Source organism: Phyllobates terribilis, unplaced genomic scaffold, assembly GCF_046119375.1.
Source record: "Phyllobates terribilis strain yellow unplaced genomic scaffold, ASM4611937v1 Scaffold_4__5_contigs__length_816908805, whole genome shotgun sequence".
NCBI lineage: Eukaryota > Metazoa > Chordata > Amphibia > Anura > Dendrobatidae > Phyllobates > Phyllobates terribilis.
In genome coordinates, this window is record NW_027362764.1 from 155,075,574 (window position 1) to 155,096,355 (window position 20,782).

At 43.9% G+C, this 20,782-nt stretch overlaps 1 protein-coding gene across 1 annotated transcript in view; it reads right to left on the reverse strand.

Moving 5' to 3' along the window:
- Positions 1 to 20,782, reverse strand: part of HDAC9 (histone deacetylase 9) — a 1,057,517-nt gene that overhangs the window by 988,195 nt on the left and 48,540 nt on the right. The window contains exon 2 of the mRNA XM_073677842.1: positions 4,376 to 4,498. Coding sequence (XP_073533943.1) covers positions 4,376 to 4,412 — 37 coding nt within the window. The 5' untranslated portion in view covers positions 4,413 to 4,498. The remainder of the gene's footprint in view (positions 1 to 4,375; positions 4,499 to 20,782) is intronic.

Consider the following 20,782-nt stretch of genomic DNA (forward strand, 5'->3'; position numbering starts at 1 on the left):
ACAGCAAGTCAACTCTTAATGTAAATGGATAGTTTATTCTTTTTAGCGTTTATTTAATCCTTTTTCGGATAGCTTACAGAATGGACCAGAAAGAGCGATTTCTTTATCTTCTTTGCATTACTCTACATTGGAGCAGAAAATTGTGAATTATTTCCTAGGGTATAATATATGACCCACTGACATCATAAATATCGATTTGTTTGGTTACAATGGTGTGCCTATGGTTAACCCCTTCCTGACATGCAACATTATAGTATGTCACAGGTTGGTTCCATGAGTATGTAGCGGGCTCTGGAGTGGAGCTGAGCCTGCAGCATACCAGGGAAATGCAAGCTATTTTACATAGCTGACATCTACCTGTAACAGCATTGGCTGCTGCTTTTCAACTATTTCAGTGCAAGCGTCAATCTCTTGACAGTGGGATTTAAAAAGCGTGCTTGCCAGTGCAGGTATGCAACAGTTCTAATCCGCCCCTCGCGATGCGATTGCTAAGAATTGATGGGTTTTCTTAGCAGCAGGAGGCCTGCTAAAAGTAATCTGTCACCAGATTTTTGCTACCTCATCTGAGAGCAGCATAATGTAGAAAAAGAGACTCTGAATCCAACGATGTGTCACTTAGTTTACTGGGTGCAGCCATTCTGATACAATCAGAGTTTTTAGATGTAACATGTAGTAAAGCTCAGAAAGTTAACCTCAATCACATCACAGATTTCTGTGTACATAGTCTATAGACAGTGAGCTGCTTATCACAGGAGGAGGCGGAGTTGGACCACTTGGTATGAGGGAGCTAGTCTGGGCAGTGATAAAACAATCATTGTATGGAAATAACAGCACACAGCCTAATAAGTGACACATCCCTGAAATCTGTGTCTCAGCCCCTATCTCATGCTGAGATATAGCAAAAACATGCTGAGAAAATCCCTGCAATGTGCATCACTAACATGTTTTTTGTCAAAGAAAAGCTCCAAGTATCATGTTTAAAGAACACTTTATATCATTAGAGGATACCCTCACATACCTTTTCTTTCAGTCATAGGGGTGGGGATTTTATCTTCTCAGACACAGCTCAGTCAGTGTCCTTTTAAAATTATGAATGCCCACAGCATTGAGATTGATTACTGTGACTGGCCAGACATCACGGCAGCCACATAGAAAATCCCGCTTGTGCGCACTGCCCATCGGCTCCCTAGGCATGCACACTGACTCTGGGTGTACAGCCCTAGCTTCATGTCAGATGTGCGCATACGCCAGAGCCGCTCTGAGTCAGTGGCTACATGACGCATAAACGCACACACTATGCGCGCCACTGTGTCTCCTCCATTCTGCGCTCTGGACCCAGCTGCTCCCTCCTCCCCCTGCCAGAGACATGTAGAATTGTAGTTCTAATGATGACTCATGCAGGAAAAAGAAACTTCCTGTTTCTACATAGAGCTTAGAAGAATTCAGCTAGTCACTTTTAAATCACATTATGGCATAGACCTAATGGAAAAGAGAAGAATTTACTGGGTAGAAAGGCAAAAGGAGCTACTGTCAGCACACAGTGCTATATAATATGATGAATGCAATATATTAGAAGGATACAAATTCTGATGGGAGGAGGAGTGCTTCTTTAATTCTGCAACGTGCAAAGCACCATGTTAAAGCAAAGTAACAAAATATAGCCTTTATATAATTATAGCCTCGTCCACCTCAGCTTAGTACATGAAATCTTCCCCGTTACACATTGCTATGAGCAGTAACTAATACCTGGAAGATGTCTTTCACAATGTCCCATCCCAGTAGCCTTTGTTTCCCTATATGTCTCTTGCATGTGTCCAATACCTTGGACTCATTTCTGATGCTTTTCCTTTGAACCCATGTCTATTTCTTTTTTAACAAGCTGTGAACTACCAGCCAAATCTAGCTGAAAATAAAAACATCCCCTTGATACAACTCATTTGTTTGAACAAATTGTAGCTCATTTCATTAACTGAACGGGACTAGATAGGGCCAGCGGTGCACGGAGGAGCCCCTCTGCCTATGCCAACAATTAAACGGGGGTGACGTGGACCATTGGTCAAGCCATGATCAGACCACCACATATCAAACATCTGTGGTCTCTCCTTAAACTAGACAGTGATTAAAGGATTATTCCCAGAATCATAATTTAACTCCTACGTATAGAATAACTTACTGATCCCTAGGGGTCCGCTTGTTGGGACACCAACGATCCTGAGATCAGGACTCTACCGCACTGCCTTGAATGGAGTGGAAGGGGCATGCTCGACCTCTGCTCCATTTAGTACCAATGCGACTACCAGAGAAGCCAAGCACTGGGCTCAGCTATTTTCAGCAGTCCCATTGATAATGAATGTATCAGACACCAAGCAAGTACATCTCTACTCCATTGAGTCCCATTCCTGAGGTCCCGGAGCCAGCTCTTGGGATCACTGGGGAACCCATAAATGCAAAAATTCAAAGAAATGCATTCTTATTAGAGAGACCTGTGAGACCCTGGGGATGTGACCCATAATTATCTACAGATATTACTGGGAAAAGTGTTTCAACATTATTCACCTTCCACAGTGACAATGCAGGAATAAAAATACTGTTCTGCCTCCATTGAAGTCAATGAATATTTGTGGAATATGGATATATATATGTGTGTGTATGGATGTACAGTACAGATCAAAAGTTTGGACACACCTTCTCATTTAAAGGTTTTTATGTATTTTCATGACTATGAAAATTGTACATTCACACTGAAGACATCAAAACTATGAATTACCACATGTGGAATTATATACTTAACAAAAGAGTGTGAAACAACTGAAAATATGTCTTAAATTCTAGGTTCTTCAAAGTAGCCACCTTTTGCTTTAATGACTGCTTTGCACACTTTTGGCATTCTCTTGATGAGCTTCAAGAGGTAGTCACTGGAAATGGTTTTCACTTCAAAGGTGTGCCCTGTCAGGTTTCATAAGTGGGATTTCTTGCCTTATCAATGGAGTTGGGACCATCAGTTGTGTTGTGCAGAAGTCTAGTGGATACACAGCTGATAGTCCTACTGAATAGACTGTTAGAATTTGTATTATGGCAAGAAAAAAGCAGCTAAGTAAAGAAAAACGAGTGGCCATCATTACTTTAAGAAATGAAGGTCAGTCAGTGTGAAAAATTGGGCAAACTTTGAAAGTGTCCCCAAGTGCAGTTGCAAAAACCATCAAGCGCTACAAAGAAACTGGCTCACATGAGGACCGCCCAAGGAAAGGAAGACCAAGAATCACCTCTGCTTCTGAGGATAAGTTTATCTGAGTCACCAGCCTCAGAAATCACAGGTTAACAGCAGCTCAGATTAGAGACCAGGTCAATGCCACACAGAGTTCTAGCAGCAGACACATCTCTTCAACAACTGTTAAGAGGAGACTTTGTGCAGCAGGCCTTCATGGAAAAAATAGCTACTAGGAAACCACTGCTAAGGACAGGCAACAAGCAGAAGAGACTTGTTTGGGCTAAAGAACACAAGGAATGGACATTAGATGAGTGGAAATCTTTGCTTTGGTCTGATGAGTCCAAATTTGAGATCTTTGGTTCCAACCACCGTGTCTTTGTGCGACGCAGAAAAGGTGAACGGATGGACTCTACATGCCTGGTTCCCACCGTGAAGCATGGAGGAGGAGGTGTGGTGGTGTGGCGGTGCTTTGCTGGTGACACTGTTGGGGATTTATTTAAAATTTAAGGCATACTGAACCTGCATGGCTACCACAGCATCTTGCAGCGGCATGCTATTCCATCCGGTTTGCGTTTAGTTGGACCATCATTTATTTTTCAACAGGACGATGACCCCAAACACACATCCAGGCTGTGTAAGGGCTATTTGACCAAGAAGGAGAGTGATGGGGTGCTACGCCAGATGACCTGGCCCCCACAGTCACCAGACCTGAACCCAATCGAGATGGTTTGGGGTGAGCTGGACCGCAGAGTGAAGGCAAAAGGGCCAACAAGCGCTAAGCATCTCTGGGAACTCCTTCAGTATTGTTGGAAGACCATTTCCGGTGACTACCTCTGGAAGTTGATCAAGAGAATGCCAAGAGTGTGCAAAGCAGTCATCAAAGCAAAAGGTGGCTACTTTGAAGAACCTAGAATATAAGACATATTTTCAATTGTTTCACACTTTTTTGTAAAGTATATAATTCCACATGTGTTAATTCATAGTTTTGATGCCTTCAGTGTGAATGTACAATTTTCATAGTCATGAAAATACAGAAAAATCTTTAAATGAGAAGGTGTGTCCAAACTTTTGGTCTGTACTGTATATCAAGCAAATCATTACATAACATTATTCATTTTTAAAAATAAAATTCTGTAAATTCATATATTGGTAAATACAAAGGCTGACCTGGTGGTGCTGTGCAGCTCACGCTTGGAGAAGACATGCTGACCAACTCTGGTAGAACTCAAATCCACGATCTTGTAGAGACAGTGAAAGATGTTTCAATATTTGGTAGGTCGAATTAAAGATCTGCAAATCAGAACGAAAAAGTTTGACCTCCACTATCTTTTAGAATTTCAGAAGGCATAATTCAAAAAATTGTTACAAAATACCTGTACTCTTGGAACAAAATTAAAAAATATACATATATTGCTTCTTTGCTATTATCCTATTTGCATGTTAAAATAAATTATCTCCAGTTATTGAGAGACAAAGCTAAAAAAAATGTAACAATCGCTGAAAGATTTAGTGAAACAATAAGAATTATCGGTTTCATGAACCCAAGGAATTCAATCCAAAGCCAAGATACAAAACCTATTGTTCTGCATAACTAAAGAACTGAAATGCACCGATCCTGGGCTTGCTTAAACACAATGTAGAATCTTATATAAATAGGGATTGAACTCCCCTGTGTAAGCCCTTGATGGTAATTCACTAATGCACAGTGTGCTCTGCAATATGTATCTCTATAATGGAGAACTACTTTACAAAAGAAAACTAAAAAGTAAAAGGCAGACCGGAAGAGAGCAGGCTGGAAGGAGAGACAAATCTTCATTTATTTTGGAAAATTACAAAATGTGCGGTACAATAACATAAGCGGAAGATAATGGTTTATTTAAGGTGTTACAAGATAGACAAATAATAGCTATATTTGTAACAACTGTAATTACATTCCATCAAAACTGATACTAGAAGCATGACATTGGTAGCCAGTGACTTCTGGGTGAGCTTGTGCTGATTTACAGAAATAAACTGGAACATATAGAGCTGCTAAAATATAAACTATAAAAATAAATAAATAAAAAAGGGAATCTCTCAGTAGGATCAACCCTCCTATGCAATCTATATGGGGATGTAGGTCATAGGAAGCTGAATAAAATGATACCTTGATATTTCCGATCCGATTTTTTATTACAGAGAAATCCACATTTTTTCTAAATATGTAAATGAGCTGTTAAGATCTATGGGCTGGACATAGATCTCCCTGAGAATCTGTCTCAAACAAAAGGTGAGTTACCAGTGTGAGACATGTAATGACTGATAGCCTGCTCTCCTGATCTACAAGTCTCACACTGTTAGTGTAACCTTTCATTTAAAATAAGCTCTGGAGGTAGATTCTTAGGGAGATCTATGTCCGGCCCATAGATCTTAACAGCTCATTTGCATAATAAGAAAGATGTGGATTTCTCTGGAATAAGACACAGTATCGCAGATATTAAGGTATCATTTTATTCAACTTTCTATGACCTACATGCTCATATAGACGACGGCTTAGGAGAGTTGTTCCTACACACTTTAAAAAAGTTTAAAAAATATTTACAAATAAAGAAAATAAGCTTTTCTCGTGTAAAGATAAACAAGTTGAGATCTCATCTGTGCATAATGAAACCAAACATCAATCATGATTAGTGTTGAGCGATACCTTCCGATATCAGGAAATATCGGATCGGATTGGATCGGGCCGATACCCAAAAAGTATCGGATATCGCCGATTCCGATACCGGAAACCAATGCAAGTCAATGGGACACAAATATCGGAATGAAAATAAACCCTTTCTTTCCTTGTAGGTTAATTCTACATGAAGGAAAACAACTAACAATAATGTAGAATGTATTGGGGGAGGTGGTTGTCCAAATCGATGGGAACAGTGCTCACAGTGAAACATGAAAAGCCGGCAATTCAGCAGCAGCATACACCGGTACCTGACAATTTATAACAGAAAGAATAGAGCTTCACACATAGATTAGATCGATAGAAACATGTCAGGCACATATATATGAAGTACAGTGACAGTGTGCTTACTGTACTTGTCATTAAGTGTAAAGGATTTATTAAAAAAAATATTAGTGTTTTCATGCACCGTCTCTTTAAAAAAGCCGGCCGGCAATTCAGCATCTGTACCCAACAATTTAGAATACAAAGAATAGAGAATCACACATAGATTAGATAGATGGAAACATGTCAGTCACATATATAATAAGTACAGCGACAGTGTTGCTTACTGTACTTGTCATTTAGTGTAAAGGATTTATTTAAAAAAACATTAGTGTTTTCATTCACCGTCTCTTTAAAAAAGCCGGCCGGCAATTCAGCAGCGGTACCCGACAATTTATAACAGACAGAATAGAGCATCACACATAGATAGATATAAACGTGCCAATCACATATATAATAAGTACAGTGACAGTGTTGGTTACTTTACTTGTCATTTAGTGTAAAGGATTTATTTAAAAAAATAATAGTGTTTTCATGCACCGTCTCTTTAAGAAAGCCGGCCGGCAATTCAGCATCTGTACCCGACAATTTAGAAAAGAAAGAATAGAGAATCACACATAGATTAGATAGATAGAAACATGTCAGTCACATATATAATAAGTACAGCGACAGTGTTGCTTACTGTACTTGTCATTTAGTGTAAAGGATTTATTTTAAAAAATATTAGTGTTTTCATGCACAGTCTCTTTATAAAAGCCGGCCGGCAATTCAGCCTCGGTACCCGACAATTTACAACAGAAATAATAGAGCATCACACATAGATTAGATAGATAGAAACATGTCAGTCACATATATATGAAGTACAGTGACAGTGTTGATTACTGTACTTGTCATTTAGTGTTAAAATAAAGGATTTATTAAAAAAAAAATTGGCGTGGGGTTCCCCGTAATTTTAGTCTCTAGTGGAGGTTAAGCAGGCGGCAGGGGCAGATGTTTGAAGCCTGGGAAGGGGGTAATACCCACGGAGCTCCCCAGGCTACTAATATCAGCCCCCAGCTGAATACCTAGCCTTTACTATTAAAATGGGGGACCCCCCCCAAAATAATGACGTGGGGTCCCCCCTATTTTAATAGCTAACAAAGGCTAGGCAGACAGCTGGGGGCTGATATTAATAGCCCAGGAAGGGTGCCATGAATATTGGCCCCCTCCCAGGCTAGAAACACCAGCCGTCAGCCGCCCCAGAAATGGCGCATTCATAGGATGCGCCAATTCTGGCACTTAGCCTCGCTCTTCCACGCTGCCCTGTAGCGGTGGCAGGGGGTAATAGGGCTGGGGTTGATGTCAGCTTATAATGCCAGCTGACATCAAGCCCAGGTTAGTAATGGAGAGGCGTCTATAAGACACCCCCATTACTAACCCCATAGTCAAAGTTAAAAAAAACACAAACACCCAAAATAAAATCCTTTAATTGAAATAAGCACACAATTCTTTATTGTTCTAAATTAAACCATACTTACCATCACGCCCATTCCAGCTGAAGCCAATGATCTCCTGCAATAGAATAAAAATAATAAATCAACATCATCCTTACCTTCCCATGGTTCCCAGGACAGCTTCAGCTCTGCTACATCGAGATGACAGGCTGGATCGCAGCAGAAAGCTGCCATCCAGCCTGTTATCCCGCAGACACTGAGAAGTGCAGGCATGCTTGCGCTCCTCAGTGTCTGGCTGTGACGGCATCCAGATGAGCCGACAATGAACTCAGCTCACCTCATGCACGTCACTGACAGCGTGGGAGTATTCTCCTGCGCATGCGGTGAGCGTGAGAGACTCGGCTCATCTGGATGCCGTCACACCCTGACACTGAGGAGCGCAAGCATGCCTGCGCTTCTCAGTGTCCGTGGGATGACAGGCTGTATGGCAGCGTTCTGCAGCGGTCCAGCCTGTCATCTCGATGTAGCAGAGCTGAAACTATCCTGGGAACCATGGAAAGGTAAGGATGAGGTTGGTTTATTATTTTTCTTTTATTGCAGGAGATCGTTGGCTTCAGCTGGAATGGGCGTGATGGTAAGTATGGTTTAATTTAGAACAATAAAGAATTGTGTGTTTATTTCAATTAAAGGACTTTATTCTGGGTGTTGTGTTTTTTTTAAATACTTTACTAGAAATTCATGGCGGTCATGTCTAATATTGGCGTGACCCCATGAATTTCGGGCTTAGGGCCAGCTGATAATGCCAAGCTGGCCCTAACCCCTTTATTACCCAGTGAGCCACCGCACCAGGGCCCTGGATCAGTTGGGTACAGCGCCAGAAGATGGCGCTTCTATGAATGCGCCATTTTCCGGGGTGGCTGCGGACTTCAATTTGCAGCGGGTGGGGCCCAGAAAGCTTGGGCCTCCCTGCGCTGCGGATTCCAGCCCCCAGCTGCCTAGTTGTACCTGGCTGGACACAAAAATAGGGCGAAGCTCCACGTATTTTTTTTTTTAATTATTTCATGAAATTCATGAAATAATTAAGAAAAAAAGGGCTTCCCTATATTGTTGTGTCCAACCAGGTACAAATAGGCAGCTGGTGGTTGGGGGCAGCCCGTTCCTGCCTGCTGTACCTGGCTGGACACAAATATAGTGCGAAGCCCCACGTCACTGTTCCATGTGGCCGTCCTGCCCTGTCTAGGACTCTCTATCCAATAATGTCTCTGACCCTTGGGGTCAGCTGCTACTGCTGGACACTGCCCTGGAGTGGTACCTGGCAGCCACCTGCCGCCAAGCCTGACCTCACCATCAGAGGCTCCATTGACAACCAGGTAGCTGCTTAGTTATACCCCTCCAGGTTAAACCCGGCTGTGGCGCAGTGGGTCCACTATTCACTAGCATTACACTGGGCCTGATTGCCAGCCCCCTTCCAGAATATAACTGAGCCAGGAAGGGGGAGGGGATTTCATTCTTGCATAAAAGTAAATATGGATGTAGAGTTTCTGGGACTCAGGACTGACACTGACAAATAAAATTCACAATATTGCCATTTCCACTAGATAATGGTTACTTACAATAACTGACATAAGCAATGTTCTTTCTATATATAGCTCGATGGAAATACATTCAGATAATGCAACTTATTCTTCCCAAAGACGCTGCTGTCAAAATCTTTACTTATAAATAGCCTTATTCTCACTGGGCAGTGGCGGTGCATGAATAATTCTAGGTAGTGAAGTTTATGAATATTATATCCATATTTCTTTCTGATCCCATCATCAAGGTCAACACACTTTCCTGCAATATGGATTGCATGTCTAATTTATCTCTCAGGGAATATCACAATTCTCTTTTTTATTTTTAGCAACATCTACAAAGATAAAAATCTCAAAACTTTATGAATTATGCACCACTTCCTATTCTCTTGTGGATGGGTAATAACTGAAGTGACACGAATCAATAATCTATGCAAGTAAAAATGTGACAAAGGCAGGAAGTGTCTTCATTAGCATGTGTACGCTTCATACTGATTGTCATTCTTAGCATTATTGTCAGATTAATGAAGGTGGAGGCCCCATCCTACCTCCGGGACACAAACTGTACCTGACCCCCAATCAGTGGGGTAATGATCAGGAAAGCAGGGACTGGACTGGGCCCGGAGGAGATGAAGACCACTGGTGGCCGCACGGTTCTCAACTGTATCTGTGTCCTCAGGATGCAGATAAACTTTAAAACTAGGGCAAAGCAGAGAGCCATTGGTTTCCTGCCCACCAATTACTTTTGTAGGCCACTTTATGCTTGTGACATACTAAATGTAGGGAGCACGCAGAGGAAATCGGAATCACATAGCAGGCGGCACAATTACATCACTACACCACACCATGTATCAGTCCATGTTCAGCAGGCTACAGGGAGACCTGACTGATCATTGTGGAAACAGGGATAGGTGGGATCCAGGTTTTATTCTTTTAAATGGTGCAGAGGAAGCATTATTATTACTGGGGGAGTGCCGAAACAATATGACCAACACAAGAGGTACTACTGTTATGTGGGGGGCACAAAACAGGGAACCTTACTGCTGTATGGGGGCAAAAATGGGACAATATTACTGTTTTTGGGTGACGCACAGAAACAGTATTACTTTGCGGGTTCTCAATGGAGCACTATTGCTATTTGGGGCACACAAAGTAACTCTATTAATGTGTGAGGCCTAAAGGGTGTACTATTACTTTTTGGGGGAACAAAACAGGGACTATTATTGTGTTTGGCACAAAAGAGGGGGCATTATTAGCATCTGGGACATTATTACACCTGAGGTGATAAAAATGGAGAATTTGAGTAGGGGTGTTGAGAAAGTTGAAAAAGTATGTAGCCGAAGATACATTTTGTTATATTCCACAGAGACAAGTTGTGAATGGAAGAAGTCGTTATGGCGGTCTGGGCTGAATAAAGAGAGAATGTCTACAATCAGAGAAGACAACATTACATTAAACTGTACTGTATTCTCTTCTATGGTGTGCAGAACTAGCATCTACTAATACGGTGGTAATATTGGTGTCAGTATAGTGGTTTTTCTATAGTATGGTATTATTCAGTCTACGTAGTGGTATTACTTGTTCCATTTAGTAATATTGTTGCAATATTATAGCAATACAAGTCTGAAGTGCTCTTCATCTTTGGCACTATTGGATGTTATTTGGACCCATGGACAGTAGAAATAAGAAACTTCATCCAGTATTTATATGCAGATGAACCACATAATATAACTTTTTTATAGTTGTTTGAAGAGTTATAGCAGTGAAATTTAGGTATTTGCCTTTTGTTAGGCCAAGTTTAATCCTCACACTTTTAATCATACAATCACCATCTGGTCATAGTTGCATTAATAAAAGTTCACAATCTAACTGGAAAAGGTAATTAATTATCATTATGTTCATTAGGCCAAAATGACCCATTCTGTACTATCAGTCATATCTAGCGCGTGTCCTGTTCTTCATCTTTATTGATTCTCCTTAATAAAAGGTATTTTATTAGCCAATATAACTTTAAGGCATCATATCATCTGCAATTTGTTTACTATTGAAAAAAAAATACATATATTCTTTTTTTTTTCATTATTTTTTATTTTGTTTGTAGCTTTTTTATTGTTTTCTTTATATAATTGTAGACCCATCCATATTGTCTGGGCTGCAAACAGATCTCTATCGTTTTACTGTAGCCACATGGACCGTAAGGAGCTGTAGTCTGCACATGAATTTATGAGCAAGGCCTACTCTGATAAATGTAAAAGTCATAGTGCAGGGGGGGGGAGGAGGTGAGCTTTGACCATAACCTTTTCTGAATAAAGTGGTCCTGTTCTGTCAATGTCGGTTTTACCTTTCATTGTAACGCTGCCTACAATATTAAGATAATGCCAGAAAGGGATTTCTACAGAACAAAAAGATTTAAAAATTAATCACTTTCTGATGACACATTCGCTGTCAATTTGACAGGAGATGATTTACTGAACCAGAGACAGAAATGTTATGTCCACAAAATGAAGTCTCTGAATAGCGATAACCACTCAGTAATGACCGATCACAGCATCGATTTATATAGAAATAAATATTTTTTATAGCATTGTAGTACATGTAATTTAATCGATGACTATGATTGCCCAGAAAACACACAGTGAAGTCTAATGTTCAGATCTGGCCAGGGAACTGAAGAAGAACACCACTGCCATTGCTTTTTACATTACTTATTTGAAAGATGTGATCCTAATTTTGGCACAACAGGTTTATTTCAAAATCTAAATGGGGAATTTACAGTATCAATGCCTATGCCCCAATTTTCTAATATAAAAATAATTTACATTTTTACTCCAAAAATCTGCAACTTTTTTGTTTTTTACATTGTTATCACCATTTTTAATGAGTGGGTGGGAAATTGAATGTGGTTAGCGAGGCAAATAGACTAAATTTTGGAAGTTATAATTCTTACTCCAGTGGTTGGAGTCAAGGGCGGACATACCATTGGGTTAACCTTTGTGACCGTATAGTGGCCCAAGAGGAAAGGGGGCTCATTACCACCTCCAAAGCAGGTGTGCATTATGTTGAGCTATTGGACAGCAAAAGGTCTATATTTGTTCTTGTACGGGGGAGCTCCTCTGTCTGCATCGGCAACTGGTTGGCCTATCATAAAAAGTGGAAAATAGATCTAGACAGAAGTATTATATGTACATAGTATAATTGGTGCATTTTAGGGTTACATTGATTTGCTGGCACTTTCTGTAACACCGGTAGACTTGAATGTAGAGCCACACGCATGGCGTAAATTCATCTGGAAGAATGGAGGTTATGGGATCTCCATTTTCCTGATAGTTTAGGGTCCAAAGGTTGGGACTTGCACCTATTAGACATTGATAACATATTTTTTGGATATGCTATTAAGGTCAGATATGCGAATACCCCATTTAAAGGTGATTTCCGATGTTTTCTTTAACTTGGCTGCAGCTGGATGAGAAGGAGAGGAGACCGGCGAAGGACACAAGAGCACTGAGGAATCGGAAGGGAAGTATATGGTATTTCTTGGTTTGGTTTTTTTAAGCACACTGAGGACATATGTAAACTTAAAGAAATAGACAGAAATCCCTTTTAACACTGATTGATTAAAGGTAAAACTTTAACCCTACGAAGAGTTATTGACTGAAACACTTACAAGCCTGTTTAAAGTTCTAAAGTCACAAAGTTCAATCTGCAGTCACTTCTACAGTGTAAAGTATCACCGGATTGTTATTTACTGCAAACACGTAATAACGACATCCTCCAAAAGCCTCGATGGCTGACTGAATATGAAATATTCATTACAAATGTAATAATGTAATCTTCCCAATCCAGTATAAATCACAGTACGCCCAGACACAGAGGCCCAGTATTGACAGTCATCTATAAATGAAAGCTTTTCAGAACAGATGGCTGCAGTTATAATGTGATATATAATGGCACATTCATAAACAGTGCATCCGTTCAGTCGCTCTTTAATATTATATATTGTTTTTGTAGAAAGAATTATTGTATTCCATTAGTTACAAAACTACAATGTATTTATGCTGCAGTTGTAGTTAATGTGCTTACGGAACAAAGGAGCAGATGACTGCATCCAATGTATATTGGGAGGGAACATGGACAATGTGGGTTAGATCTGTAACTGCTTAAGGGGATATATTACCTAAATTGTCCTTTTTAGGGAGTAGTCAGGGAGCCATATAAATCGGACCAAATGGAACGCAGTGCATGGACTGGCGGGTGGCTCTCCCAACCTGAGCGTGACCGCTGTATAGAAATATATGAAGCGGTCGTGCTCAGGTCTGGAGAGCCGCCAGCCAGTCTGTGCACTGTGCTACAATCTCAGTCCCATGCAGCTATCACTCTCGGGTCAGGAGAGCCGCCGGCCAGTCCGTGCACTGCGTTACGATCTCGGTCCGATGCAGCTATCACACTTGGGTCAGGAGAGCCGCGCGGACCAGTCCGTGCATTGCATTCCGATCTTGGTCTCGTGCAGCTGTCACATTCGAGTCAGGAGAGCCAGCGGCAAGTCCATGCACTGTGTTCCGATCTCGGTCCCATGCAGCTGTCACGCTCATGTAATGTGAGCCGCCAGCCAGTCTGTGCACTGAGATCCAATCTCGGTCCCATGCAGCTATCACGCTCGGGTCAGGAGAGCCGCCAGTCAGTCCGTGCACTGTATTCCGATCTCGGTCCGATGCAGCTATCACATTTGGTTCAGGAGAGCCGCCGGACCAGTCCGTGCATTGCATTCCGATCTCTGTCCCGTGCAGCTGTCACATTCGAGTAAGGAGAGTCAGCGGCAAGTAAATGCACTGTGTTTCGATGTCGGTCCCATGCAGCTGTCACGCTCAGGTAATGAGAGCCGCCAGCCAGTCTGTGCATTGCGTTACGATCTCGGTCCCATGTAGCTATAACGCTCGGGTCAGGAGAGCCACCGGCCAGCCCATGCACTGTGTTCCGATTTCAGTCCCATGCAGTTGTCACACTCAGGTAATGAGAGCCGCCGCCCAGTCCGTGCATTGCGTTCCGATCTCGGTCCCATGCAGCTATCACGCTCGGGTTAGGAGAGCTGCCGGCCAGCCCGTGCACTGTGCTCCGATCTCGGTCCCATGCAGCTGTCACACACAGGTAATGAGAGCCACCGGCCAGTCCGGGCATTGAGATCCGATCTCGGTCCCATGCAGCTATCACGCTCGGGTCAGGAGAGCCGCCGGCCAGTCCGTGCACTGTGTTCTGATCTCGGTCCCATGCAGCTGTCACGCTCAGGTAATGAGAACCGCTGGGCCAGTCCGTGCACTGCATTCCGATCTCGGTCCCGTGTAGCTATCACGCTCGGGCCAGGAGAGCTGCCGGCCAGTCCGTGCACTGTGTTCCGATCTCGGTCCTATGCAGGAGTCACACTTGGGTCTGGAGCGCCGTCGGCCAGTCCGTGCACTGCATTCCGATCTCAGTCCGATGCAGCTGCAGCTCGGGTCTGGAGAGTTGGTGGCCAGTCCGTGCACTGCATCTCAATGCGATTTATACGGCCATCTGACTGTGTCCTTAAAATGAACAGGTTCTCCTGAAGAAGTTCAAATGCAATACAGGGTGTGGCAGTCTCTCCTTTACAAATTTAGAAGGTTTCCCAAACCCAAGATCAACACGTCTGACATGACAATGTGACATATTGCAATGTAAAAAATCCCAATCCATCATTTGCTATCATTAAAAAAATGGCACAACTATTACTTTTTTTAAGGGCAATCTTTCCGCACACTTTTACATATGGAAATAGTGGTATTACAGTATGGCCACTTGTTTCCCAATAAAATGATACCTTTTCTTGTGAGAAATCTAGTGTATAAACCATATGTAAAGCAGCCATTTTGGCAGCAGCAGCCCAAGTACATTGGCCCGCCTCCAGTGCACTTTCAGTATGATTTAAATATGGTTTTTACACAAGATGTCTCATGACTGGTACTTCGGATCACTACAGAACAAAGTATCATTTTTAATGGGGGACAAGTGCTTACAAAGTAATACATACTTCCATATGTGAAAACGTGCTGACAGTTTTCCTGTAAAGGGTTGGCCTCACAAATAAAACCCATGTTTTTATGCCCTATAAATTGAGGGCAAATAGCACTATTAACGTATCCATCATATATGAAAGCCATTGCCAAACACGAGGCAGAGCTGAGAGCTCATGTTTTTTCATTGGGGAAAGGAAGAAAGAGACTTCAAGACACCACTCCCGATGGCTTGCCATCTTGGTGCTCCAAAGGATTGCGTTTTTAGGCTATGTTCACACACGTGTTTTTTTCTGCTGCAAATCTGTTGCTAACTTTTCTCTGACAGGAAAACACAGGTTTTCGTGCATTTTTGCTGTGTTTTTTGCTGGATTTTTGCTGCGTTTTTTTGACCATCCATAACTTCATATGGATGAAAAAACGCTACAAATACGCAGTAGAAACGCAGGTGCGCTTTTCTGCTGCAAAAACGCTGAAAGAAGTGACATGCTCTATTTTCCAAAAACACAACCAAGTCACAAAATATGCAGCAAAAAAAAAAACAACATGTGTGAACAGAGAATTCTGGTTTCTCATAGACTTTGCTGGTACTGCAAAACGCAGTTGAAAACTTGCATAAAAATCTGCAAGAAAATATGCTGCAAACCCAACATGTGTGAACATAGCCTAACTATATCTGCCCGTTCCTTCTCTTCCCCAATATCATCTGTCAGGAGACCTCCTGTCCAGTTTCATGAAAATTGGCAGGTTTGGCCAACTTCATTCTAATGTGAATGGTGGCCATTAGAAAGACATATCAAGGGGCTGCCACTGGAATATGCAATCGATTGGGTGATTGAAGCTAAAGGACTAAGCCCAAACTATGCATAGTGTCTGGTTTTTCAGAGCACATCTAAGGATTTGTTCACACCATCCAAGTGAGCTTTTGTTTGGCTCTTTTTATTTGAGCTTGTGACAGATTCCAATATGGCTGCTATTCTTACAGTCAACATGATGACAACTCTGAAAGACCCCTTATATGTTCATGGTGTCCATTGATCACTGCATAGATGTTACAGATACAGAACATCTTAATGGCTCCTGTCATAAACAGATGTCTTGATATCAGTGTGGACAAAGACTAACACAATAGTAAATTATTAGGGATTCATTTTAGGGTCAGTAGTTTTAAAGACCCAAGGGGGAATGTTCATTTGCGAATCCGGATGCATTTGTCAATAGGAATATTGATTACACATGTAAAACTTTTATAATAAGATTTCTTCATTTATTGTAATGTTACGTTTTTGCTGGCATCATTCCTCTCATCACAAAGACATGAATAGAGATGATTTATGGAGTTACAGTATCCACACAATATTTCACAGTAATAAAATAAACTGAGATTAATAGATCACAAGGACACATTGAATGGAAACACATGTAAACACATTGAATGGAGATGCTCAGCTGCTTTTCTATTGAGTATTAAAAGAATAGTAGCTGTTCTGCAGCAGCCAGCAGCGGCTGCTGCACATAGAATGGACCTAAGCTGAGCAGCATTGTTCAATGTATTTGCATCCAGTATCCACTAAAGCTGTTTTCAGCTGATCGGTGGAAGTGCTGGATGTTGTATCCACACCAATCTCATATTGATGACCTATCATAAGGCTAGGGTTATACCACCATATTTTCTCTCATTCGAGAGAATTGGGCCAGCTATGCCAATCATGCTCTGTTCAGAGTTTAATCAAAGTGTGAATAGAGTGTGACCCGATCTTCAGATGAGGAGAAGATGGAGAAAAAATTTCTCCATCTTCTCCATTTTGTCAGTCTGTGAACATGATGTGATTAAAGTGCAGCCCGATTTTTTTCCATGGACTCATTGACTTACATGGCCGACTGCGATCTGATTATTGGATCAAACACAGACATGCTGTGATTTTTTTCCTTGGACAGTCTCGGCCCGAGGAAAAAAATCAGATATGTGCACGGCCCCATAGAATACCATTGATCCAAGTGCGATCCAATGTTTTGTCGGATCGCACTTGAACCGAAAATACGATCGTCTGCACGAGCCCTATGAATAGGTCATTAATATTTTCTACTCAGACAACCCCTTTAATAACACAATGTTTTCCCTTTTCTACCCTTAGGCAATGGCCCCACTATCAGTATTTGGTCAGTATTCGGTCAGTATTTTTTCTCAGGAATGGGAGACAAAATCAGGAGTGGGTGATAAATGCAGAATTGGTGACTTGTTTCTATTATACCTTTTCTCTGATTGTTCCTCACCTGGTTTTGGCTCCCACTCCTGAGAAAAAATACTGACCAAATACTGACCAAATACAGATAGTGGGGCCGTGGCCTCAGAAGACCTCCCAGTCCTACTTACTGGACCCCTTTGGAATCAGATATGGAAAAAATCAGCATATTGTGCAAGTTCTTTTGCTCCAGTACACAGGCATATAGGTTTGTCTGAAGGGACATTGAAGCCCTGTTATAGCTGAGGTCCTAAAATTTTGTTTCCTTTTAATTAATTTCAATGTACAGTGTCTGGTATAAAGAAGTACTTTGCAGAATGTAAGTCAGTAGTACAGAAACTAAACTATCAAGAGATTAGGTTACATCCATTTTGGAAGTTTACTAGTGTGGCACCCCAGGGGTCTGGTTTCCACAGTAACAGCAATGTTATGTCTGAGAGCAGGTGGGAGGTCTCTTGGTCAGGGATCCTGTGCATGCCACACCTCCTGCCCAGTCCTGGGAGGGGAAGAACTTCCCCTATATAAACCTAGGGCTGAGGCAGGGTTAGTGAGTGGAGAAGAAGTAGAGACAGAGAAGCAGATATAGGAAAAGAACATCAGGAGCTCTGTGGGAGCAGTGCTACAAGGAGTCAGGGGCTGGCAGCTGCAGAGCTCGCCCTGACTGAGAAGTTATCACCGGACCCGGAGTCCGAGGCTGTGGGGACTAACTCCTATCCAGCAGCAGAAACCGACCGGCAGGGGATTGCAGGTCCTCTGGCCCAGAAACCCAAAGGCACGGTCACACGCGTGGGACCAGCACCGCCGTCGTGGAGCGGAAGCTACTAGAAGGCCCCGAGTCACCGGCCATACGGGTGAGCACCACACGGTACACTCAGGGACGTGGGCTACTTATACCCGCTTCTAGCAAGGTAGCCAGAAGAGTATCGTTAGTTTGGGAGGCCTACAACTCCGCCTGGCCAGGGGAGATCCCATCTGCTCAAGGACTGACCAGGCCCCAATCGCTAGCCAGTACTCCGGGAGGGTCTATCGTTGTCACCAGTAAAGACCCTGAACTACACCGTACCGTCTCCGAGTGGTTCCTGCTACCCCCATCATCCACGTCGGCTGCCCTGAGGCCATACCCCTCCCGTTGGGGGTTATACTATCACGCTGCACAATCCTACCACCGGCCTCAGCGGTCTGCCCTGCAGCAGCAGCTCCTTAGCTGTACTCAACGGGTGGCGTAGTCGTCCAACATCTACCGCTAATACAGCGCCACGAGTCTGACTCCCTGGGCATGGACCGGATCACCGCCACGAGACTACAACCCGGCTCCGGGTAAGCTCCCGCGTGCGCAACGCAGAGCGACACAGGCCCAGGGGCGCGTCAACTTTTGGCGCAGTCGGCAGGATTTCGTGCCCGCAACCACCGGGTACTGCGTGCCTGAAAAAGACTGTTCAAACTTACCTGTGGTGAAGATTCCCGCCATCCGGCGCCATCTTCCGCTTCCTTCCCGCCATCGGTGGAGTTTTCCCGCCATCCGGCGCCATCTTCAGCCTTCTTCCCGCCATACGTGGAGTTTTCCCGCCATTGGACGCCATCTTGAGGACGCCGCGCGGGAAGAAGAGGGGCGTGGACTCCGAAAGCGCGCGAGAACTGAAGCCCCGCCTCACGTCCGGACGTTGCGTAAGGTCCTGGAAGGAGCCCAGCAGACGCCGACGTCACAGGAGCGCGACGGAAGGTCCTCAACCCTGACGATTCACTGCGGAGCCGCGGCCTACGGAAGAGGATCATCGCAAGGTAGGCCACGGTCCACTAGGGGGGAGAAGGATGCCGGATACGGAGGAGAGCTTCACCGCTTCAACCCCCGACAGCGCCACCGCTGTTGCGGTCATGCCTTTCACCATGCCCTATATCCCGGGGGCAGCCTGGCTACCCCAGTACTCAGGGGAGTCACATACCCTGCATGACTTTAGAGAAAAGCTGGATAGCCTCTTCCAGGTGTACCCCCTCACAGAGGAGCAAAAAGTGGGCATCCTGGTGGCCCAATTAACCGGGGCAGCCCAAAGGGAGGTAAAGTCCTGGCCACCTGGGGGGAGGACTGTCGCAGGGATACTAACCCGGCTGAGGGACACCTTTGATACCCGCACCTCAGCCGAGATCAAGCTTAGATTCTACGGGTGCAAACAGCGGGCACATGAGAGTATAAGGGACTATGCCCTGAACCTACAAGAGGCCCTGAGAGCCATTAAGCAGACCGACCCTGACGGCGTGGGAGACGAGGACAGGCTGTTGACTGAACAATTTATAGAGGGTTTATATTGCAATGCCCACCGAACCCAGTTGCGGGCAATGGCCTTACAGGACCCTCATCTGGGATTTGCACAGTTCAAGGACAGAGCCATCCGGGTGCTTCGAGAACCGGCACCAGGTGGCGTTGTGACCCCCAGACGCCCCACTACCACTTACCACCAGGAGGCGGCGCCCTTGTCGGCAGGGCCTGTGGGAGCTGATGCGCAGGCTTTGAACAATGACCCGGCTCCAGACCTGCACCATCAGGTCCAAGAGCTAGCTAAAAGCGTTGCTGCGCTAACCCGAACTGTGCAGTCTTTACAGGTTTCCACTCCAGGGAAGATCCAGCTGGCATCCGGACCGGAGGACATCCCGTGGCGTCGACCAAGGAGGACCCCACCAGCCAGAGGCAGACCCAGCGACCGATACAACGAGGACGGACGACCCATCTGCCGCCGCTGCAATCAACCCGGACATATGGCAAGGTACTGTCCTTTAAACTGGCACAACCTGGGGTAGAGGGCCAACCCCCAGGAAAAAGATCACCAGGCCCATCGAACTGGCGCGACAAATATGTGGGAGGACGTCCAGTCTTACCCGTGGTACTGGATGGCATTCCTATGAGTGCCCTACTGGACACCGGGTCACAGGTCACCACCATCCCGTACGTGCTCTTCAAGCAGTACTGGAATGACTCGGATATCACCCGCTACCCTGACGACGACTTGAGTATCATCGCCAGCAATGGTCAGCCCGTGCCACAGATTGGATTTAAAGAGGTGACCATTAAAATCGGTAGAGTCGAACTGGCAGCACAGGGACTGATCATTGTAGACATTGACAAACACGAGAGTCACCCAAAGATAACTCTAGGAACTAATGTAATTGAAAATTGTCTTGCAGAGGTGATTTTCCTTTTACAGCAGGTTGCCAAGAACGCCAGCTCTGGCCAGCAGCAAGTGCTCCAGAAAGAGATCCGGGCACTGATGCGACGGCAACAGCTAGAACTCTCCGGTGGTGAGATTGGTAGCGTGCGAATGTGTGACCCTTTCC